The following is a 26,646-nucleotide window of genomic DNA, read 5'->3' as shown; positions in this document are numbered from 1 at the left end:
TGCTAAAAATGCCTTAGTAAACATGTGAACTCACATGTTGTATACGAATACCATTGGGCTACTGGTTTAAATTTTGGTTTATATCTAGTAGGACTAATAATACAATTAATGTGCATTACTAGAGTAAGCTAAGCTAGTGGCATGTTTTGATTTTAAAATGACCATTTTGATTAACTGGCATATATACAGTAAATGAAAGTGTGAAACTATTGTTTAATAGTGAGTACGGTAGGTGTACTATTTAAATGTTATGATTTTCTAAAAACCAAATGATGGTTACATCACCAATAGAGTTAGCCTAGGCATCTAGGCTTATAATAGGCCTACTAGACAATATGTGAAAAGGTAATTAAATAAAATACTTTTTGTCTTTTTCTATTTGGACATTGGAATCAATCATAAATACATTTTTATTTTTTTTTCTGTTACTTAAACATTTTTTCATTCATACTTCTTAAAGGATGTCACGGTAGTAATGTCTAATAAGTGCCTCTAAATTATTGAATGCACTTCCTAATGATATCACATGTACCCCGATCTCAAGGAATTGTTTTCTGTATTTTAAGTAAAAAACTACATTTCATCAAATTAATAGTATATTTTAAATGATTATTGTCAGCCGTTTTTCATCTCCTCTGCCGCATATGGCTACTAAATTCCCATAATTACCATTTATATTGTTTAGTGTCTTTATGCTTCCTGTTTATTTGTTTGTTTTTTTGTATGTGTTTTGTTCGGTCTTCTTGTTTTATTGTACATGGCTTGCCCGCCACAAGTAACTTCTACAGTAGTTTAGCCTCTTCTTTTTAGCATTTCAAAATAATTGTATATGTTTATTTTTTGAAGCAAAAGTATATTTATTATTATTTTAATTATTTATTTTTGTCAAATGTTAAGGTTCTATTTTAAAGAATAATAAATGCTACTTGAAATGAAATGAATTTATAAATTATGGAAATATTAAGAAAGAAAACAAATCAAATAGTTTATTCATATCGATATTGCAAAATTATTTTACAACTCTTTATAGAGTATTGAAAAACTCATTTTATGTGTTATTATTAACTTCTTTAAATTGTATTAATCTATTAATCAATTTTCCCTGTTGTAATCTTTTGTGGTCATTTTTAGATTTTATTTTGCATATGTTTTATGCACACATTATGTTTGTGAACAAGCTCTATTACAAAAATGATTTTATTATTATTATTATATTATTATAACTTATATTATCAAGGTTCTTTTATTTTTTAATGAATCCCAAAAGTTTGAGATCTGTCAGTCTTTATAGTGTAAAGCTGGGGTTAAGACAGAGCTAAAATCCTCTGGATAGGAAATAGGGTAGTATAAACTCTTGAGATGGTGAAAAATGTTTTGCAGAGCAAAGTTTTTAATGGAATTTTTAATTTATGACCTCCCCCCCCCCCACCCCCAACTAAAAAAGTTTTAGATTACATCGTTCCTCTTGAGTTTATTTTGTAGTATAAATAAAGCATGGCCTCCTGAGCTCAATTTGATTCTTTCAAAGTTAAAATGATATATATACTAAAAGGAAAATAATGTGTTACTAAAGTCACGTATCCATGGTGATTGTGATGACAGGCCCAGCCTCTATACTATACCTGATGTTACGATACTATCTGAATTAAATATTCAGCCAGTGTGCAAAAACTTCTGGATACTATTTAAGTTGATTATCAATGACTTAAACAATTTAGCATTCCTATAATGCTAACGCCTTTTTCATGTTTATATTTATAATGCTTTTTTTTATAATTATAACTGTTTTAATGTTTTATATACACATTATTATACATGGATAAAAAGGTTAAAAAATACACGAAAAAAAGAAAGGAAAGGGAGAATTACGTTGGATAATAACAATTTAAACAGATTATAAAGATGAAATATTTAGAACAACAACAAATATTGCGGATTGAATTGTGTCTTGTTGTGAATGAATGATTTTTGGTCTTTATTTTGAATACTATATATTGATAAAGATATACAACAATTACGAAAAAAGGAAGATTATATTGGATAACAATGATCAAATAGATTATGAAGATTGTAGATTTATGACAACTACTGTATTACATATTACTGATTAACTTGTATTAATCATGTCATTGAATGAATGAACAAAAGTGCTCGTTCAAGCCACAAAAGAGAAAAAAAGACAGTGCTATATAACCCTGGTGCATTTAACATCGTGTATAAGTTATGACAAAGTTGCATAAAGTATAAAAGCATGAAAGAGTATAAGAGCATGATGTCAATACAGAGAAGAGATTAGTGGCTTTCTGTAGTTTGCAACGCCCTTTTCATTAATTGGGTACGTGTGATAATAGAGCATTGTCACACATTGCATACAAAAACAAGTCATGATATTATTTTATGCTCACAAAATTGAATTCAGAAGAACATCAAACAATATTTATGAATAAAACTGAACAAAAATGAATTAGTAGTTTCTATAATTATTAAATTGCTTTTAAAAAAATTATTTGGGATTTACACTACCCATCTGAATATACATACACCTTAATCTGAATACCTTATCCAACATGAGTGTTTAAACAGCGCATGATACTATGCCTATGTAGATTCATTCCATAACATAGTTTCATTCCATTAAAACTACAATAGTAACATTATCGTATAACCTATATAACCTACCACTTTTTTTAATAGAATAAACCGAATGCTATCATCTCTTTTTTAATCTATTTAATACACAATAACATCTACCCGTCTATGATAGTGCAGCGTGTCAATCACAGCTAAAGACACCAGTTGTACACCTTTGTGTCTTATTATTCAATGCATTCCAACACAATGCTGCTCACACACCACCTATATTATTTTACTTGAGTTTGCTAGATCATCATATAAAAGTGCATTATGATGGGATCAGATTGTTTTTATATAATTGTCCTTTATTAATAATTATAATATTGACAACCATTCTGATGTTTGTTCATGGTTGTGCAGAGCCATGATAAATACAATTGTCACAGCTTGAATAAGGTAACATGGAGAAAATTAAATGAAAACCTTCCTCAATAATATTTCTCTGCTCAAATGCTGGTTTGTAATGAGTTTTTAATATTAAATGTGTCTATATAATTTATTGTTTGTTAAGTAGGTCTTTTACCACAATGATGTTTAATGTGAAATGGTTAAATGTATTCAGAGTGAGATCTGCCAATGTAAATTATCTTAATTAAAATCATTTACATTAAAAACTTTCAATTGTATTTCTATTATATTTTATCAATTTTAAGTGCTGTTCTTAAAATACAATTGCAGTCTACCAAATCATGGAGCTATAAAGCACAATGAGATGGAAAATCTGTTAACTTATGATGTACACAGCCTATTTAATACTTATTTGAAATGCCATTATTAGACATTTTTAATCATTGATTTATTTAGAGAAATTAATAAAACTTCACCAGAAGTTTTAGAATGGTCATATCAGTTGTTTTGATTATTTATACTACTATAACAATATATGTTCACATTTTGTAGTAATACACTACCAACATGTACAGATAGTATTTACAATACCCATCTGAATAATTATACTACACCTTAATCTGAATACCTTATCCAACATGAATACAGCATTTATACAGCGAATACTGTTTTGTAGTTTCATTCCATAAAGCCATAATTTTTAACATCAAATAAATAGTCAGAAAATTAAATCTTCTTCTTCTTCTTCTTTATTTTAATAGATTCATCTCTTTGTTTTCTTTTGAAAAAGATTTTAATACACCAACAAACCCCCCAAAAATAAAAAACATCTACCCTGTATGTGATGATACACATGGGGTCAAATCATTTTTCTATTTGACCTATTCGCTATCTGTCGCTAGGACAGAATAATCTGGATTTTTTTTTTTACATTAATCCAAGTTAATCAACTACCACACTTTATTTCAAAAGATAACATTTTTTAGCATAATTATTTTTTTTGTTAAATGGCTGCATAATTAGTTATCCACACCTTGGCGGATAACTCCTTGTGATTGTATAAATTCATCATCAACTTTTTTTATCTGTATTATTCTTCTTTCATTCTACATTTCATAACTTCGTAAAGTTGTGCACCTACTATTTTTTAAAACGTCAGAGTTGCGCAACATGACTTTCGCCCGATGTTATGAATTTAAATGATTGATCATAGATCAAAAAACCAAACGTCATTTTGTATTGACACTTTTTTAATTTAAGTCATATCAAGAGTCAACTTTCTATGGATTAAAAATGGCATGTTTCACAAAGTTACGACCAACACCTGTACTTGCTGTAACTTAATGCGTATTCTCAGTTTGTGAACTTAATTCTCTTGAATTTTTCATTATTTAAGCCTTAAAAGAATTGAAAAGTCAATTAAACCATATCAACTTTATTTTAATGACTTACTGATTTTGATTTTAAATGCATTATGGCTACTCATACATGCTGATTGCATTCTTAACCCTATTTCACATTGACTATTCTTTTTATTGTACAAGTTACTAAATGTTTTAGTTTACTTAATTCACTTCCCACAACCTTAATCAATAATCACCTTGACAAATTTCAATATAAATTTACCTCCTGGTTCATCTTGTTTTTCATCACTGTTTTATGTATGTTTACGTTTTTTCCCCTTGTACTCTATACGCACAAACATACTTTGCCTATTATATTATTCTTAATGTATATATAGTATAAGCCCATGAATAAGCTTATTTATAATTCTTCCGTAAGCTTCCTAATTACATGTAAAGGTAATAAAAGCGTCACATTTTGTATCTTATTTGTTTTGTGTATTTCAGTTATAAACGGCTACTACTGTAGGACACATTTTTTTGTACTGTACAGTAATTATTAATTTAAATAATAATATTTATTATTTGCATATCTACGAACGTACCATAATTTTCAAAATTCTTTTCAATTCAATATGTTCTAGCAATACTTTCGAATTCATAAATAATGTGTACTTGCTTTTTTAACTTCAGATTACGGACGATACACCTAAAGTGTATTTAAAATATACAGTAGTGTAAAATATTCTGTATTTATTTTTGTTACAATGAAAGTTACTGACCGCAAACATTCGTGCATAGCCTACTTTAAAACATAGAAAATGAGACTTAAATTGCAATTCTTGCATTTTTAAGTTTAACTACGTCTCGGTGAAGTTGAAATCTGTTCGTCAGTAGGGCTCACACAAAGACGGGTGCTGATGCTAGTAATTTATATGATCAGATCATTTGATATCTGTTGCTGGATTCATACGCTTTGAAGTACAGTTTGATTGAATGTGATCACATCATTTCTCTATTATCATTTGATTTATAATTTTAGTTGTTAATTTTGTTGTTGTCGTCGTTGTGGTTTATGTTTGTGAAACTAAACAAGATGAACGGATTAAAGAATAAAACATCTTAAAATGTTTGTATTGTATTGTATTGTATGTCCGAACATAGTATAAATATGCACATGGTATAAATATATAATTTGTAAAATGCGTCCGAGGTCGTACATTTACAAAATAAAAAGAAAAAAAAGAATTTACATATTTATTTTTATACAGATGTATAAAGTGAGTGGCACTAGCGTTAGTCAGTGTAACTCTTTTTTTTCTGCTATAAATGAGTTAGGAATAAAATTGTCATTTGACAGAATACCAATGTAACATTTTTTCTTTAATCAGTTTTTTAAAACCTGATGATTATAATCTCTTTCCAGGATGGAAACACTCCACTACATGAACATCTGGAATATAATCCACACCCTACATTAGAAATGGTAACCTCTCTCATAAATAAGGGGGCATCAGTGACATCACAAAATAAGGTAATATAGAGACAATTTTCAGAAATACTGTATGGCAACAATCTTTCACCTACTCTAGTAAATTATTCTATTCTTTTTTTTTTCTTTTTTTATATCTGGTTCATCAAATAATTAATAATAATGATAATTATTTTTATTATTAAATTGTGTGATTTTTGGTAGACCTATTTAAAAAACCATTCCTTCAAAGATGACAATATCTACTATCACAGCGATTTTAAACTGATAGGAAGATTGTGGGTTGTATAATTTATGCTGAGATTGGACCTATCGGATATTTTGACATCATGAAGTAATGGTAGTGGGTAGCGATTATGTGCCCGTCCACACCCACCCATGCTTCATATAAGTTATTTAATATGGGCCTTTAATCCAATAACAGCTTGAATCTCAATTGAATGAAAGAAAGAATATTTTCCATAATTTGTTATCTAATGAACCATATCATATTCTAACTTTGCTCAATTTTGTCCCAGGTTAATCTGTTTCATAAGTAAATGTTATTTTTGTAACAGATGTCAGGATTATTCTCAATTTGTAATTCAATCTAGAAATTGACATTGAAATTTGAATCATTCAGTTAAACACGGGGGTATAAAAAAGAAGGAGAGATTCAACCATGGAGGTATACCTCCATGAGTTAAATAACTTTAAAGAGCAGACCTCCCAACTATGCTGATAATGACGAAAGCAATTTTTAATATACAGAAAAATATCCTGATATTTCTAATTATTAAGACTCTAGATAAGAAGAAAAAGAAAATATGCTAAATATCCGCACAACGTTTGTAATAAATTCATGTATTGTTTAATAATTGAAATATTTGTATTTTCCGCCATTTGGCATATTTACTATTATAAATACCAAAACCTTTACATTTTTAGTAGCGCCCTTTATGGTCTAATATGTATTTTTAAAAAATATTATAGCGCCCTGTATAGTTTGGACATGATTTCATAAAACCTCCCAATGTATCATTCGATTTGTTGAGAGGTGAAAAACTTATAACAGCCAATTAAGATAAACTGAATAACAATGTATTTTACTTAAAATTAAGACAATACACATTAAACAATGATTCGATAAAGATTGAAATGTTGAATCATGAATTCCCTAATATTATTGTTGTTGTTGGCGTCTTTGCCGCACCCAACATTTCCAGAAAAAAGGGTGAATTTTTGGACAAAAATCCCTCAAGCGTGACTTGTGTTTTTCACATGGTAATACATGAAATTTGATCACTAAAATGCTTTAAATGTTGCCATTTGGGTATGAAAACATAGGGTTTGCCACAAAAATTGTAATGAATGGACTATTAGGTTAGGATATGTGAAAACATGGGTTTTATATTTTATTTGCATTAAAGTGATTGTGTTGGACATAGATTAACATCGTTACCATTTTAAGATAGTTAAAACAAATTATTTTATCACATGTGAATTATGGAATAATTTTTAAGGATAAGATAAATACATCATCATACTTCACATTCTTCTTTCACAAAAAAAAATTTAAACTTCATGATGATGACTTTTTTTCCACAATGGAAACCCTCCACTACATGAATGCCTGATTCAAAGCCCCAAGCCCACTTCAGAAATTGTAAAATTTCTGATTAAAAAAGATAGTGCATTACTGACATAGACCCTGTGCATGCAAGCTTAGTGGGCATGTTTGAGAAATTTCTGCATTAGAAAGTCTAGGTCTTTAGGTAGCAAATTAAAGAGGATGAACTAAAAACACAGAATCAAAACCTTAAAGGGGCTTACAAGCATACTTGTTTATACAACCGTTAGTAAAATTGTGCAAATGCATCTCGTTAACTTAGCTATCAGTCTATCCACTTCTTGTAAGCGTCCAATTTTCTAAAACGACATTTTAAGCAACCATTTCTCTTAGGGGAGCTCTTTCATAGATGACTACCTCTTGTAAGAGATCACCTCCTCTCATAAAGGACTACTTCTCATAATCGGACACCTCTTGTAAGCGACCACCTCTCTTAATAACCACGCCTCTCTTCTTAAGTGTCCACCTCTTTCAAGGGACCACAATCTCTCTCTTAAGGGACCACTTTGAATAACGGAAAAGTTAGGTCTATGGTGGTAGCCAAATAAACAATTGTAGGGGTTTTCTGTCAAAACAACTGTGCACATATATTTATTGATCAAATCCAAACATTTAAAAGCTCCTCATATTATGGGATAAAGATACCCACTTCCCATTATGGGTTTAGTGTAGTATATGTGGCGAAAATTTAACACCTGATAGAAAATTGCTGTTCTTATAATTGCTTCTACATATCAAATAGATAAAAGTTGGTTTGTCCACCAGCAGTTTTTCTCATTATTAGTATAGTATTACTATTTACGTTTGGATTTATAGATCTTGCTTACTACAGAACAGAGGTAGTGTTTTGGATCTTGGTGTCTATTAATTAATATGTCTTTGTAAATAGCTTGTTTAAGTAAAATATTTTTGTTTTTAGGAAGGAAAGACACCTGAATCTATTGTAGAAACAAGTATGAAAATAACGAAAAAAGAAAAAATTGTGATTTTAAACTATTTTGACAGTAAGTAAAGTTTATAAATATAAATTATACTTTAATCTAAGATACGCAAACACAGTGCAAAAGATTTAAACTGTAACCTATCCTACCTATCTCAAATGTTTCACCAAATGTAGGTTCAAATGGTTCATAGTTACTTCTAGGTGTCACTTTCTCTGTGGTAGTTTTTTTATGATGTTTATAACAATAATCAACATAGAGTGTGGTACAGGTGGTCATTTGAAATTATCAATGCTACTATTATAAATTTTACAAAATTGTACTACAGAAACAAACTGTAAGATTTTATATACCGTAAGCTGACAGACCTTAATTTTCTGATTCATTCCAAATTAATGAAACTAAATTCTATGGATCCAGCTCAATCAGTAGCACATTAATTGATATGTATGTACATGGTTGCCACTATTTTATCATATTAATTGACATTGACATAGTTGGTTTAATATATTTGTATTAATATTATTGTATTGTATTGATGGTACTTGGACATAATTTATTATTCTTAAGATATCATTTCCCAAGGTTCAAGTTTACCTAAGGTATTATTTTATTAAAGTTGACGAGAACTATTGTACATTATATGAGATAACATTTATATTACTGTTTAATAACTAAATAATAACTAGCAGTAACCTGTGCTCCGTACGGTCTTTTTCTCTATGTAGTTATATACTAATTCGCATGGGAAGAGAAAGTATAATAAAAACGCACTCTTCCCTGATAAAAGTACTCTGACAAATTATTTCAAGAATAAAAATTCAGAACTATTTACAGCCATTGATTTTGTTATACACCAAAAAATGTTCCTTTACTTTGAAATATCTGTAAGCTAAAAAATGTAAGCAATACTGTATATGGAATTTTACGAAAATGAAAGATACTAAAGAAAAATTGTACTGTGTTAATGTAGTGTGCGCATCAGAAAGTGACAACATGCATTAGAGGGACATCACGTTGAACTGTCAATCAGTCAGCAGTTAAAACATTTCAATGATCAAATACGAAGTGGTAATTTATAGAATTAAGATGTGAATGAAGCATTGTAATAAACTACACTGAGCTGCTAATGGACTTCAAATCACTTAAAAAAAGTGCACATGTTGGTGGTAGTGGGAATTAAATGATGCGCACCAAACTATATTTTGGGTGTATTTTTCGTTGTGTATTATTTGATATTTTGTTTGTTAGTTATGCTCAGAATTAGTGGTCACATTTACAAATAAAAAAATGGGACATAAATTGAATGAAAAACACGCCCTAAATCCAAAATATTTGGATTAGTTTGTGTGTGTTTATTTTTATTCATTACCTCTGCCAAGGAGGTTATATTTTCACCCCTGTATATTTGTGTGTGCGTGTGAACAGCCGGGAGGCCACAGTTTTTATCCGTTTCTCATCAAATTTGGCCACAATGATCTATGCCCAAAAAGCTCGGACGAGTTCGATTTTGAGGGAAAAGGTCATAGGTCATGATTCTAACAAAAAACTATTTTACTGCCTAGAGACCACATTTTTTATCCGATTAATTTGGCGGCCCGGCATGGTATTTGTAGATCCGGCCATGGTGGTACACAACAGAGGAAGTTGCGTAGTTTATACAGTGACGTAACATGGTGGCTGAGACGTCAAATTACAGTTATTTTTTGCCTTTTTTTAGTGTTTATCCTTACAATTTAGGAAAGTGACATAGCCTATCATGTGTTGCCCCTCAATAAACATCAGTGTGCCAAATGTGAGCACGTAACGTTCAGTGGTTTCAGAGGAGATACGTAAAATTACGCTGACAATTTAGTAGCATTAATATACAGATAATATGAAGCATTTTTAAGGCTTACAGAGGCAGAATGAGATAACAATTTATTTTTTGTCATAATAGAACTGTTAGTTCCTGCAGAGATACGTGGCAAGGGTAAACAAGCTATTAAAATATATAAAGAAGAACTTAAAACTGGTAGCATGTCTGTTGTGAATTCAAGATGTATGTTTCTGGGAAAAGAAGGTGCTGGCAAGACTAGCTGTGTAAAGGCTATGGTTGGAGAAAGGTAACAAGTAAAATTGGTATAATGTTTATAGAGTATATTACTGTACGGTATCTTAAGCTGTATTGACCATCAATAGTCAATAGTCATCAATCACATTATCTTGTGAACTGCTAAAGGAAATGTTTTATTTAATTTGAATTATTATACACTAAAGGTGACATTGCAGTATGTTGAATATTGTGATTCTTATAAAATAATAAAAACATTAATTTTATACACTTTAATTTACTTTTAAACTTACTAATGTTCTATTCATTAAAATTTATCAGTTGTTTTATGATTGGAATATTAAAATGCAAACCCTTTCATGATTTAGTCATTTTATACATACTATGTATGTTTCTAAAATGTACAATAAATGTTTAACTTTACTATATAATAGATTCAATTCTGCAGAACAATCCACAGATGGAATTGTTACAACCACAGTGTTTCAAGCAAAGAAGGATTGTAGTCAATGGAAAAAGATAAAAGATGTTAAAAGGTGAGATAAGTAACTGAAAATGTTAAATTTTACATATTCATTATTTTGCTATAAATTTAACATTAATTTATTTTTGATAAAATAATACTAATATTTAAATAAAAACATTCTTAAATTTATAATATAATGCCATTTACACATTGGTTATACAACAAATAACAATTCAAAATTCATTTGGCTATGCAACCATATACGGTTTGGTCTTGAAATCACCTCAGATACCAAGAATTGGAAAATTACATTCAATCTTCAAAATATTGCTTATCGTTGTATTCCTCTCATCCCATACAACACATTGGTTTCCTAATCTAATTGTCTATTTCTTGCATTGTATAGATATTGAGCTATAAGAGCAAATTCGTTCACATGCTTTAGGAGAAAAGGTTGATAAAAGGTTAAAAGAAGGTAGGCACATACTAATAAAGCTTTTATAACATTTAAATCTGCATAAAAGATGTATAAATGTAGGTTGATATCGATTAGTAACACTGTTATATTGGTTTTGTTTCTGTAATTTTTTATAGAAGGCAATGTTGGAATCTGGACAAAATTTAAGAATGGTATGTACAAGATGGTAAGAAGAAAAGAAAAAGTGAGTGACATAACTAGTATATGGGACTACGCTGGTCAACTAGACTACTATATAACGCACAGGGTATGTTTTCATTATTGTATTATGAATATCACTTGTATTCTAAGATTCATATTTAAAACAAATATTCATTTTATTGGGTTCAGAAATAAATCAATTGGAAGCTTTTAAATACTAATAGAGCTTCATTTTCTTTTTACATGATGTGTTCTTACAGTATTTTGCCAAGAACATTTTTAACAGGGTTATTTTATCAATGTGCAACTTTTTTTTTAGACTATGCTATGTTTTTGTTGGTTTTTCTAGTTCAATTGATCTTACATGTTTCAATTACTGATTTTTTTTATACAAGTTTTCATATGAAACATCACCAGGGGCTGAACCAGGGGAGGGGCCAACAGGCATTTGTACTTGTCAATATTGTCAACAGTAAAAAGGGAGGGCAGAGTGGAGTAGATGTGTGAGAAGTTTAAACAACCTCAAAACCTCAGAATACCATACCTCCACCATTATACCAGGCCTTTCTTTCTTTCTCTTTTGTTCTTATTTTATGCAATAATGCGATGCTGAATAAAGATCAATAGGTGATCTACAATAAAAAATGCTAAAATAAGTACTTTACACATACTATTCACAATCTAATTACAACAAATACTATTCCTGATCTAGAAAGAAAGAAGAAGACTCCTAAATGCAAATCACTATCCAAATGAAAAAGAATATCACTTTTGAAATAATATCAATAATTGAATAAGTAGTATGACTGTGATGGTATTTAAAGAAATTGTATTAAATCGTAATTTATACTTACAACATTTATATTGTTTGTTTCAATCTATGCATAAGTGTTTTTATGATTAAAATCAATATATGCAGAGAAAATGTGATTTTAAAACTATCCTAAAATCTCATTGAGCCGAATTCCACGCGTTCCATCATCGGAAAACATATATCAATGAAATATACACTACATTCACAAATAAAACAATGAATTGTACAAGTTAAACTTGAGAAGGAATTCTTTTTCGTTTAGAGTTGTACTTTTGTGGAATGGTCTTTCTGACTATGTTGTTTCAGCTAGTTCTTTAAATTTGTTCAACTAGATGGTACGCTCGCTTCTAGGTCGTGCCCACAGATGGTTCTCGAATACACAGTAATGTCAGCATTCAAAAACTGGCGATTTCAAATGTACAATAATGCAGGACAATAATATATGTCGTTTACAGGAACGAATAAATAGACACTGTGATTTATGTACTCAACTAAAATTAGCACACTGGGAATTACTTCCGAAAGAGAAACTAAATGAGACCAATTGTTTAAGTCAAATTTAAACAAACTTAATTTGTGTTTTGTATGTAACATTATGGTTGAGGAATGGGGATGAGGATGGGTGCAAAGAGGAACAATTTTTAAATAGATTCTTTATTTTGTAACGAAATATTAATTAACATGTTTTACAAATAATATACCACTAAACACAGTAAAACATTGCGATGTAATACTTTGTTGAAACTATCACCGTCGTAGTCGATTGAAATAGTACAGTACATGTAACGATACACTACGACGTATGTTTATATATAATGTTAAACAATTTGTGAAAACCACCTCTATTCGGGGAAAATCATAAATTCGATTTAATCGGTAATAAATATTAAATTACGGCGAGTGAAAACGCTAGCTTATTATCCGTTTAAAAAAAATTATATCCAACCTCTGCAGCACAGATTGAAAACAAAATGGATCGAATTTCTGTTATGAGTATACAGTACTTTCCTTAACGACGCCTGAGGGAATAGACACTTGTGGAACGACACAGAGATTGGAATGTTCCATTCATCGCAAATCAATACATTTGTATAAACGTATATTAAATCTATCAAAATAGTATTTTTTAAAGAAAATCGGCCTGTCTTCAACATTATGATACTGTACTCGAGCTGTTCAACCGGTTTTCAGCTATTAAAAACAATTATCGTAGGAGGAGATAGGAAAATGCGAAGCCTCCTCGCATTTTTGTGGCGGGTTTTTTTCAAGATGGACATCCATTAGACAGTGTATACCACGATCGGAAAACACCCCCATTTGGGGCAAATCGTTGAACCTAAATTCGTTTTAATCGTCAATAACTAATTATCTAACTTAATTTAATTAGTAAACAGGGTTACATCAGGTGGTTAAAATCAGTACCGAAAGTACGAACCAACTTTATATACCATCGAGTAAAAATTCTAGAAATAAGGCGCGATTTACCGAATTTTGCCCTTACGTAAATTTATATATAGAAAATAGACTAAATGAGGCTTGGGTAAACCATCCATTAAAGTTCACACCGTTTGTACAATATGACATGATAACCGTGAGGGGCTTACAAGCAATATGTTTCGCCTCAATTTTCCTCTATTCATACGACTATGAAGGATTACACGTAAACAAGTAAAAGTCATTGTAATCAAAAAAGCTTTGAATTTAACTGCAAAAAAACACAATTTCCAACCAAAAATTGTATATTTTTTACCACTTAAAGAACTTGAACCGATACTTGGATTTCAGTCATTTAAATTGCAAAATGATAAACATTAATTTCTTTTTGGTTAACTGAAAGAAAAGTGAAATGATTAATAAATGACTAAACTTGACCTACACGCATGCACCAGTGACCTCCTGCGAGGTGAACAATGGTTGTGTAAATTCCATTTGACGTAGTACACGCACCCCTCTTGTAAGAATTACCACATGTATCAATGCAAGCTGAACGATGGTGGAAAAACATGCATCCCTCTTATAAGAAATTACCATGTGTTCTTGCCTGCATTGATGGTATCTGTTCCGATTTACAATCATATTGGTACGTATCACTCTGGCCTAGACAATGACGACAATACGACAGGCTCATGTGTATACCAACAATGAAATTGCGCTATATTTAGACATTTACAGGGTTTGCTCACTGTCTGGGTGACAGCATGCAGCTTGTTTTTGAACGTCTAAACAAGTAGGTTAGACCTAGCCAATGGTTTTGAAATGATCATGACAACAAAACATACATAGCAATACACATCATGTCAAGTTAGTTCCCGCAACATAGGAACCACAGTCCTTGTAAGGGTCTGGTATCACAGTGTAAAAAACATACATAGTAATACACATGTCAAGTTAGTTCCTGCAACATAGGAACCACAGTCCTGGTAAGGGTCTGGTATCACAATGTATAAAACATACATAGCAATACACATCATGTCAAGTTAGTTCCTGCAACATAGGAACCACAGTCCTGGTAAGGGTCTGGTATCACAGTGTATAAAACATACATAGCAATACACATCATGTCAAGTTAGTTCCTGCAACATGGGAACCACAGTCCTGGTAAGGGTCTGGTATCACAGTGTAAAAAACATACATAGCAATACACATCATGTCAAGTTAGTTCCCGCAACATAGGAACCACAGTCCTGGTAGGGGTCTGGTATCACAGTGTAAAAAACATACATAGTAATACACATCATGTCAAGTTAGTTCCCGCAACATAGGAACCACAGTCCTGGTAGGGGTCTGGTATTACAGTGTAAAAAACATACATAGCAATACACATCATGTCAAGTTAGTTCCCGCAACATAGGAACCACAGTCCTGGTAAGGGTCTGGTATCACAATGTAAAAAACATACATAGCAATACACATCATGTCAAGTTAGTTCCCACAACATAGGAACCACAGTCCTGGTAGGGGTCTGGTATCACAGTGTATAAAACATACATAGCAATACACATCATGTCAAGTTAGTTCCCACAACATAGGAACCACAGTCCTGGTAAGGGTCTGGTATCACAATGTATAAAACATACATAGCAATACACATCATGTCAAGTTAGTTCCCGCAACATAGGAACCACAGTCCTGGTAAGGGTCTGGTATCACAGTGTAAAAAACATACATAGCAATACACATCATGTCAAGTTAGTTCCAACAACATAGGAACTAGGGGTCTGGTAGGGGTCTGGTATCACAATGTAAAAATGGTGAAAGTTTATTTTACAGTCTGCATTAATCTGCATGTTTGACTTGATGAGGCATGAACAAAAGTGCTCAGAACAAAAGCAGAGCAAAATAGATAAAAAATGACTATTTATTTGCACACTATAGATTACTTCATAAAAATGATAAAAAGAAGAGCTATTTTATCACCTTGATGAAACAGTACAGTATGTAGTGTGCAAATAGAATGTTGAAGTTTTTACTTGAGTCATCAAACTTTTTCTATATAAAATATTGTAATATTATATTATAATTAACCATGAAAACATAATCCTTTTTAATTTCCAGTTTTTCCTGACAAATACAGTATCATACTGTGTTGCTTTCAATGTCATGGACAACTTGGATGAGCCAGCTAAACCACGGGATTCAAAAATAGTAAGTTAAACTTTAGTACTTTAGACAATCTTGTAAACTACAAATGGCTGCTATGATTTAATAATGTAATTTAATTTCAATATTAGTTTAAAAATATATTGGCATTGTCATTTTATGGTCAGCTAGGAATGACTAATTTGGACATGAATTTGTTCTGGATAAGGTCCATTTATGAACACACTGTACAACATGGTTCAGGAAACATTATTTCAATTGATGGCAAGAACATAGGGTCACCTCCCATCTGTTTGGTTGCAACTCATGTGGACAAATTGTCAGGGACAGCATCAGAAAAAGAGGAGGAGGTAAATAGTATATAAATATTAGATATTTATATCTTGTCTTTTTCTCAACTATTACCCCTTTCACACCAACCTAGCAACACCGGGGTTAATAAAATAAAATTGTAAATGTCGCCCTCTATTTTTTATTTTTTTACATAGCGACGATCCGGAGTTTAACTGCGGGGTTGAACAGCTGAATATTCTCCGGAGAGCGAACTGCGGGGACACCCTGGTGTTTTGGTGTGAAAGGTACAACATCAAACTCCGGAGTGTTTCGGGTCAAAAGGTCATCCTCACACGATTACTCATTGCTTTAGTTTTATTTCAAAATACTTTAAATATTTGTACAAAATATATAGCGGGTTTAAAAAATAATAAGTAGTATCAATAAAACATTATATTACTTCTGAGACTTTTGAAAGTAATTATTAAATTTAAAATATTAATTAAAATGATTCTAATGATCGTCGCTATGTAAACAAACAAAATAGAGGGCGACATTTACAATTTTATTTTATAAACCCCGGTGTTGCTAGGTTGGTGTGAAAGGGGTATCTCCGGAGTTTCTCGACGTTTTGAATGGTCATAAACCCCGGGGTGTCTCCGGTGTGAAAGGGGTATTAGTCAACATAAGCGCTCCTAGCAACTGAACACAACTGAATGCAACTATAAACCTCAACTGACTGCAACTGACAGGCGCACAAAAATGTAGACATTTATAATTACTTTCAGTTGCTTATGTTCTATTTTTTCTGTAACTGAGTGAAACTGAAAAGTTTTAAACGTGTCACACGTGTGGTATGGGTAACGGCGACCAGTCGCGATTGGTTTGTATATACTGGTTCCTATAGAACTATGAATTGCGTTTTGCGTGTAGTGAGGTAAATTAATAGGCTCTTTAGAATTAATATTTTGCCTACAAAAGGATTGACTGTATACAACCCATCAGTACAATTAGAACAAAAAAGCAGTTTGAGGTCTAATGTACATGTTTATACAATCAAATAATATAACATGAAAATGGAACATTTAAGTTAAACATTACATGCATTACAAAAGAATTCATTAAAGAAAGCACATTAAAGTAGAAACATTGTTTGAGATTTTGTCATTTTGAATTACAGTATGAATTAAATAAAACAGACAGTTATGGAAGATTGTGTACATTAGGTTTTGACATATTGTATTGTAAACCACTGATCATGATGATCACTATCACGCAGATTGATCTCACTGATCATGTGAGTATTCTCAGTGGATATATTATTGTCAACACTTAGCTTGAAAATATGCCTGGAGGCGCAAACAAAATCCTACATCGCGACAAAAATCCAAAATGACTGCCCGTTTGATATAAATTGTATTTATAATGTCTATTAAATGCTCTTTCAGAAATTTTTGATTGGGTATGTCATCCTCTGAATGTATTTTGTAATTTAACATATGACTTCTAAGTCCAAGATGGCCATCAAAATTTAAAATCGCTTCAAATTGAGCTGAATTGTATTTATAATGCCTATTAAATGGCCTTTTTAAACTTGTTTGTTTTTTATTTACCACACACATTGAATACAAAGTAAAAATATTAAATTCATTCATTCATTCTAGAAACATTTATTGACAATATCATAGCATGGCATAGCATGGTTGGCATATAATATATATAGTCGAGAGACTACAAAAGGCCCGATGGGCCTGTCGCTGTAGTCCCTCTTTACATTATACAAGTATACATACAAATGAAATATACAATATAGATAATACAGTATACAGTATTAGCGTGATCAGTAATCATTGTGATGAGTTATCAGCGATAGTAGCAATATGAATGCATTTATTAATTGAAGGTTATGAAGATGTACAAGAAAATGTTTGATAAAATGGAAGGAATGCCATATGCTCACCATGTAGATCGTGAAATGTACATGGTTGATAACACCATGAAATCACCTGAAGGTATTACAAAACTTAAGCGAAATGTTGGTAGATACATGAAGGAAATGGTGAGAGAAGTTCCAGTAAAGTGGGTTAATTTACAGGAAAGTTTGCAAAGAATTGGTGAAACAGAATTGTGTATTACATTTGAGGAGGTAAAGTTTTGATTGTGGATTCCAATGTAATTATATAATATTATTATTTATTGTTACTTTGTTTTATTCCTACAGACATTAGTAATATTTATAGTCTTGGCCCATCATTGAATTTTCCATTAGATTTTCTCCAGGCTCTACAAGTAATGTACTTAAGTTAAGTTATTTGTTTGAATTAAATTCTGTATTAGGTTTCCAGGATTGGCACTCAATGTGAAATTTCCGAAGAGGGGCTCGACACTGCCATAGAGTATATGAATGACATTGGGATCATTTTGCATTCAAGTACTAACAAAGAACTGAAGAACACTGTGATAACAGATCTTAAAATGATGATTCAAATGGTGACAAAAGTGATCACGGTAGTTAAACCGTCTATTAAAGTGGTAGGTAGATAATGTATTTTATTATGATATTAGATTGTCATCATGTGGATGTATAGGTGATGTTAATAATCTGTTCTTAGTAACTTGATGTGAAACAGTATAATTGTATTGATCATGTGATTGCACTGTGTAAAGTAAGAATAAACTGGGTTTTTTTTTAATATAGAAGCAAATGAGGATGCTGTGGAAAAGGCTTGATGAGGAAGGAATACTGGAGGAAAGACTGCTACGGTATTTATGGAAACATGAATTAAAGGAAGATCCACATCGCTTTGAAATCTTTACTGAAGTGATGAAGACATTTGGTTTGCTCTTTGAGAAATTGAAGGTAAGTTAATTCAATTCAATTCAATTTCTTTATTGCTGCAAATGCCATCAAGGGCTAATATCCACTTAAACATACTACATCATACAGATACATTGTATTTACATTCAAAATTGTTTTAAACATTTTATTTTAGATTGGATGTCACTTAAATTAGCTTAAATGTTATACTTGTAATATTTTAATTTACAATACTTTGCTTACATCTGCAGGTAACCGAAGGTAACCGGGTATTCCTGGTTCCATCTCGAATGAAAACCGAGGAAAAGAGTCTTGAAGTTGAAACGGACAAACAAAATATGGTGTCAATCTATCTTACACCTGTAGACTTTCTTCCTAATGCTGTCTACAATACATTGGTTGTTGCGTTTCTGGACTTAATGGAGGTAAAAAATAAAGATGGCGAACAACTTGTGTCTCAAAACCGCAGTGAATTCGACTTTAAGGATCATGGGGTCAATCTAGGCACAGTGAAAATTGAAAACAAGCATGCATTAAAGGTTTGGAAATTCATTTATTTATTTAATTTTTTAAATAAATATATTTAAAGACAAAATTGTAGATAGCAAACAGAGTTTTAAATAATTACAATCTTAATCTTACTACTATTACACTACAGTATTACATTTTCATTTTTATGAATACATTGAATGCACAATGAATACTGGTAATAATAATGGTAATGTTTTGCATATATTATTTAACTCATTTTAAATTAACAAAGACAATTTTCCTCATCAGCTTGAAATAACTTATCTGACTGAAGTTGATGGTAATGTTAGAGACCAAATGAATGAACCGCAGCCAAGTTTCTGCATAGAGGTAAAGATTAGCATGATACTGTAGGCTTTATTAATAACATTGTTAACACCAGCACTTGAATGTAATGATTGCCAATAAACGGAAATAAATGGAAATTATCATATGTACGTTCAAGTCGCCATGTACGAAACTCAAATTGCTGACTCTAATAAAAATTACAAAAGACATATTTATAATATTTTATTCTACGATATGTATATGATGTCTTTTTTATTCACCCAAAAACTATGTAAATTCATGGCACGCTGGACCACCTAGTTGTAGGCGTAAGGTATCCCAGGAAAACTTGATGCCCCAAATTGGAATTTGGCAAACTGGCTAAATACTATATATAAACAGCTTCCACCTTCTATGTAATCTTTGTTATCATGTAACACTCAGAGCCATTGAGTCACTCTGCATAATCTATTCTGCTCTGCTTAATTGTGTCAAGCACTTTTGCCTATATGGGTTGATTCAAACTTTCAACCTATTATATTTAAAACTTATGTTCTACATTTTACTTGGTTTGTAGGTGTTAAGTTATCTAATGCATCAACTAGAAACTGTACTTGTCACTAGAGAAGGAGTTGGCTACAATCTATGTGTGTTGTGTACTGCTTGTTATCCAGCAGAGAAGCCTCATTTACATGATCTCAAAAAGTGCTTGAAACTAGATACTAATAGTGTTAAATGTGGCAATGAACGCATGATGACCAATCATTTAAAGTGGCTATTTCTGGAAGGTTAGTTGAAATTTTTGATTATCATCACAATTTTCTTCAATTGCAGTATTTTTTATTTGATACCACATTTTAACAATACAATGTACAAAGATATATGTCCTTTAGTCCAGAGACATCTACGAAGGCCGTTTTAATTATAGATAGGTTTTATTGTTAAAGTAATACATGGTTAAATACTTTTTTTTACAATATAATGAAAATCAGTTGACTAATTGATTGACATTCTATGAATTTCCCCTGCAGAATATGGGGAAACAATCTCATCAGTCGCAGGTTTGTTGATGATAATACCAGATAATAAAAATGTTTTTTATGTATTTACTAGTCCTTGCTAATGGTAGAAAAATGATAACATGAAACTATCAGTATCCACATAAGATAAAAAAATGATAACATGAAACTATCAGTATCCACATAAGATAAAAAAATGATAACATGAAACTATCAGTATCCACCTAAGATAAAAAAAAAATGATAACATGAAACTATCAGTATCTACATAAGATAAAAAAAAATGATAACATGAAACTATCAGTATCCACATAAGATAAAAAAAATGATAATATGAAACTATCAGTATCCACATAAGATAAAAAAAATGATAACATGAAACTATCAGTATCTATATATAAATTTACGTAAGGGCTAAATTCGGTAAATCTCGGTTTATTTCTAGAATTTCTACTCGATGGTATATAAAGTTGGTTCATACTTTCGGTACTGATTTTAACCATCTGATGTAACCCTGTTTACTAATTAAATTGAGTTAGGTAATTAGTTATTGACGATTAAAACGAATTTAGGTTCAACGATTTGCCCCAAATAGGGGTGTTTTCCGATCGTGGTATACACTGTCTAATGGATGTCCATCTTGAAAAATACCCGCCACAAAAATACGAGGAGGCTTCGCATTTTCCTATCTCCTCCTACGATAATTGTTTTTAATAGCTGAAAACCGGTTGAACAGCTAGAGTACAGCATCATAATGTTGAAGACAGGCCGATTTTCTTAAAAAAATACTATTTTGATAGATTTAATATACGATTATACAAATGTATTGATTTGCGATGAATGGAACATTCCAATCTCTGTTTCACAAGTTTCTATTCCCTCAGGCGTCGTAAAGGCAAGTACTGTATACTCATAACAGAAATTCGATCCATTTTTTTTTTAATCTGTGCTGCAGAGGTTGGATATAATTTTTTTTTAAACGGATAATGAGCTAGCGTTTTCACTCGCCGTATATTATGTACAAATCTTTATTATTGCAGTTAAACCACCCACATCATCACCTTTCCCTCACTGGCATGAGTAGCGTTGTAAAACCAGTAGAGAATAGGCCTACGGTACAATTACATCACATGCCCTAAACGCAGAACAACTTTGGTGGGTAGAGTAGGAACCAACTTAAGTATGAATTGGCTCTAAGAAACAATTGAAAACCATTAGGCCTACTAATTAAGTTGAGTTAGATAATTTAATATTTATTGACGATTAAATCAAATTTATGATTTTCCCCGAATAGAGGTGGTTTTCACAAATTGTTTTACATTATATTATAAACATATACACGCCGTAGTGATGTATCGTTACATGTGCTGTACTATTTCAATCGACTAGGACGGTGATAGTTTCAACAAAGTATTACATCGCAATGTTTTACTGTGTTTAGTGGTATATTATTTGTAAAACATGAAAACAATTAATATTTCGTTACTAAATGGATAAAGAATATATTTTAACATTGTTCCTCTTTGCACCCATCCTCTTCCCCATCCCTCAACCCTAATGTTACATACAAAACACAAATTAAGTTTGTTTAAATTTGACTTAAACAATTGGTCTTATTTTGTGACAAGTTTCTCTTTCGGAAGTAATAGGGTGCTAATTTTAGTTGAGTACATAAATCACAGTGTCTATTTATTCGTTCCTGTACACGACATGTATTATTGTCCTGCGGTACGTACATTTGAAATCGCCAGTTTTTTAACGCTGAAATTATTATGTATTCGAGAACCATCTGTGGGCACGACCTAGATGGTACGCGAGCGAAGCGAGCGTACCATCTAGTCCACATAAGATAAAGAAAATCATCAAGGAAAGAATATAATATTTTGTTGTTTTGTTATACAATACATTTTCATTGTAGATTCTGTCAGATTTACAATTGTTAGGATGAGATATAAACGAGCATTATAAATAATGTATTTCTAAAAATCATCATGTCTCAAGTTCAGCAAATTCTAAATAGAATTTAAACAAAAATCATAAAAGATGTGGTGGCTAGGTTTTTTTTTAAACGATTATACTAGAAATGGAAATATTTGTTTTTAAACAAAACTGTGTGAGCTATTATTTTAGGCCTTAATTATTATGTTATCTGAGATTAACAAAAGCATATAAGTATTAACTAACACTAATACACAAGCTAATTTTCCCACAAGCTGGCTTAAAAATCAAACTATTGAAAAAAAATTGATATGGTCTTCATTGCTAAGTAAATTTGGAAAAATGTTAGTATCTATATATAAATTTACGCAAGGGAAAAATTTGGTAAATCGCGCCTTACTTCTAGAATGTTTACTCGATGGTATATAAAGTTGGTTCGTACTTTCGGTACTGATTTTAACCACCTGATTTAACCCTGTTTACTAATTTAAATTGAGTTAGATAATTAGTTACTGACAATTAAAACAAATTTAGGTTCAACGATTTGCCCCAAATAGGGAGTTTTCCAATCTGTCTAATGGAATTCCATCTTGAAAAATACCTGCACACAATAATATGAGGATGCTTGAAATTTACCTATCTCCTTCTATGATAATTGTTTTTAATAGGCTGAAAACCGATTGAACACTTCGAGTATAGCATCATAATGTTGAAGACAGGTCGATTTTCTTTAAAAAATACTATTTTATAGATTTAATATACGTTTATACAAATGTATTGATTTGCGATGAATGAAAGATTTCAATCTCCCAGTCTCCCAGTATAAGTATTTGGTTTAACACAAGTAGGTACATTTATGGGCCCTTCGAAGATAAACTTAAATCTTTAAATATAGCATTGCAATACGTCCAATACTGTAAATACGTATTAACCATTTTTCGGTGCCATTTTTATCGCAAATTTCTTACAGCGAGTGTGGGTACTGTTAGATATATAAACACAAAATATACAAAACCTTTGTATTAATTAATTATTTATTATAATTAGAAAAAATATAGTATATATATATAACGTAGTAATGATGTATCGTTACATGTACTTTACTATTTCAATCGACTATGACAGTGACAGTTTTAACAAAGTATTAAATCGCAAATGTTCTACTCTAGAACTTTAAAATCTGTATTGAATAAATTGTAAGTGATACTGTTTTTGTTATTATGACTAATATGTTTATTTTGCATAGATACAACAACTGCTACTCCTCTGTCTACAAGCTCATTAGAGACAGGTTAGTGGTTATCATTAGATCATGTATCATATGGACAGTTTGTCTGAAAATACATGAATATACATAATAGCATAACATCTTGGTGTCATTAGCAGAATAGTTGATTTAATACTGGTATTCTTGATTATGACTAATGTATATGTTTATTTTGCATAGATGCACCTATTGCTGCTCCTTTGGCTGCAAGCTCATTAGGGACAGGTAAAGGTGAGTAACATTAGATAGGGCAGTGTTACAACCATTTATGTAGTACCAGCTATAATAAAACTACTGCTAAGAAAGAAACATTAAAGATATCATATCATTTATTTCATTTGAACAAATACAAACATGAAAACAGAACAAATGTAAATCAATGAGGCACGATTACCTAAAATAACAGCGGAGAAGCCAAAATAAGACATTCAAACATATTTAAAACATAATTAAAATACATTTTTTGTAAGAAAGTTAAAATTGCTGTATATGAATGACAAGATAGTTTAAATTGTATGAAGTTAAATATATTACAGCAAAATCCACCACAGGTTAGCTAATTCTTTAAAATAATCAAAGCCGAACAAATCAGAATGGAATCATGCTAATGTTTGTTCTAACTTTCAGAAACATCAAATTATCAACATTATTTTCTTTGATATTATTAATTTGAATACTATAATAACAATTTTCAAATAGTAGACAAAACTTTTCTACGTAGGAAAGGTGGTCAAAATAATAACTAAACATCCTTGAAAACAGATTGTGTGTATACTTCTAAAGACTGATCATTTGAAATATATTAAGTCAAACTAAATAATTTATGAATATGATGAAAACACTTTTATTTAATATTAATTTTAATTCCCTCGTCCAACCATCTTTCAATTTCTGTTCAATTATTTACAACTCACTCTCTGCTTCTCAAGCCTCCAGAATAGATCGGACCCATAACAAGTTCTTGCACTTTGTCGGCCCATCAGCCAACCTGCCTCCTATTGTTTCCCCGACATCTAGGAGAGCAAGACAGGATTTGCACTTCCTGTATAAATGTCTTACTTCTAGTTTGATTGTAATCTTGTTTCGTTGTTTTATTTTAATGTTCCTGTTTGTAATCTTCGTGGTAAACCCTTTCTTCTTGTTAAATTTTCTTGTGTCAATGTTTGTAAAAATGGTATTTTCTGTAGACTCTCGTCATTGTACAATTCATGTCTTTTAAACAATAATTCTTTAGATATTTTTAACTGTAATTTTTCTCAATTTAAATGTATTAATAATGAAATTATTTAAATTTTCTTTTTTACATTTTTGTATATATTTATATTGGCTCATATTTTATAGTTTAGTTATTTTATTTTTTTACACAGTTGGTTTGAAATAAAGAATAAAAAATTATACAAAAAAATATGGAAACCGTCATCATTAATTGAAGTTTAGCTTCAAATTATTTTCCATATCAAGCCCAACTGTGTTAACATAGAGCCTGATTTATTCCTTTTCTCAATGCAACTAAACAAAAGGAAACAGGCCTATGATTAATATGGTGAATAGTATTCATTAAAAATAATTCTTTATTACAGAAACAAGTCCAAATTCACTTGAAGACAAGTTAAACAAGTTAAATTATGATCTCAGTGAAGTCTTTATGAAGAATACGAGAAAATTCTTATTTTTGAGATGTTGTCTCTTTGATGAAGTAGATTTACAAGTCCTTGGCAATAAAGATTACAAAGCAAATGATTATTTTAATGAACTCGCTGATAAAGGAAAGATCAAACCAACCGACGTCAACCTTCTGCTTGAAGTGGCAACACTATCAGAAATTAAACATGCTAAAGATCTTGTAAAACAGTATATGAATGACAACAATGTACAAATTAGTAATCAACAGAAGTTGTCCCCATATAGAAAAAGATTGTGTAAGGCATTGGAACAGTTTAACCCAAGTGAGTTGAATAGAGTTACAGCTTGTTATCAATTGGAACAACCAACCATTTGGGATGTAACATTTTATTTAGAGAGCAAATCCAAATTGGTAGATGAATCAGAAAGAGAGAAGTTTGCTAAGCTGCTTGGACCAATCCCAAATAAAATAATGTGTAAGTCAATTTGAGAGATATCTTACCTTAAATCCACAGATTGTAGGTCACGTAAATATTCTCCCACAATAACTGGCATCAAACCAGAATTTTTAGAAAAGGGTAAAAATATATTGAGAATACATTGAAAATACATCAAACTTTATGTGACAAAACAATGTGATGTGCAATTTTATGGACATGATGATGTCATATCACTTCCATATTTGGGAACATCACTACCATAGTTGGGCACATCACTACCATATTTGGACACATCACACATTTTTGTCAAACTAATTTGATAGTGTAGACAGAGCTTACAACTGCCATTTGAGCAGGCAAATACTGTTTTATTACTATTTGTGTTATTTATTCTTAATTATTTTATAGTAATGTTAATTATCATCATGTGTCAGGAAACTGTAAAAGGGGATTTTGTGCTAAAACATTAACATTCAGAATTAAATAGTCAAAGATTTAAATGTTTCATTGGTATAGCTTATTGACCTGACTAAACTTTTAAACTTATCTTG

At 31.0% G+C, this 26,646-nt stretch overlaps 1 protein-coding gene and 1 long non-coding RNA gene across 2 annotated transcripts; both read left to right on the top strand.

Annotated features, from left to right (window-relative positions):
* Window positions 1–10,142: 10,142 nt before the first annotated feature.
* On the top strand, window positions 10,143–11,456 carry LOC140045034 (uncharacterized). The gene is made up of 3 exons (XR_011844527.1): window positions 10,143–10,472; window positions 10,855–10,956; window positions 11,293–11,456. It is a non-coding gene; the product is annotated as an uncharacterized lncRNA (long non-coding RNA).
* A 4,636-nt stretch (window positions 11,457–16,092) lies between these two features.
* Window positions 16,093–26,620, top strand: LOC140045027 (uncharacterized). The gene is made up of 10 exons (XM_072089760.1): window positions 16,093–16,269; window positions 18,096–18,338; window positions 18,530–18,724; window positions 18,891–19,052; window positions 19,262–19,549; window positions 19,791–19,871; window positions 20,386–20,596; window positions 24,012–24,056; window positions 24,213–24,263; window positions 25,613–26,620. The coding sequence occupies exons 1-10, from the start codon at window positions 16,093–16,095 to the stop codon at window positions 26,143–26,145; spliced, it is 1,986 nt and encodes a 661-aa protein (XP_071945861.1). The 3' UTR covers window positions 26,146–26,620.
* The last annotated feature ends 26 nt before the right edge of the window (window positions 26,621–26,646 follow it).

This window comes from Antedon mediterranea, chromosome 3, assembly GCF_964355755.1.
Source record: "Antedon mediterranea chromosome 3, ecAntMedi1.1, whole genome shotgun sequence".
NCBI classification, from domain to species: domain Eukaryota; kingdom Metazoa; phylum Echinodermata; class Crinoidea; order Comatulida; family Antedonidae; genus Antedon; species Antedon mediterranea.
This window is presented reverse-complemented; position numbering and strand designations above follow the sequence as displayed.

Coding starts and splice junctions, on each gene's coding strand:
- LOC140045027 (XM_072089760.1), top strand. CDS start 16,093: ATGACTAATTTGGACATGAATTTGTTCTGGATAAGGTCCATTTATGAA. Junction 16,270..18,095: donor CATCAGAAAAAGAGGAGGAG/GTAAATAGTATA, acceptor TATTAATTGAAG/GTTATGAAGATGTACAAGAA. Junction 18,339..18,529: donor TGTGTATTACATTTGAGGAG/GTAAAGTTTTGA, acceptor ATTCTGTATTAG/GTTTCCAGGATTGGCACTCA.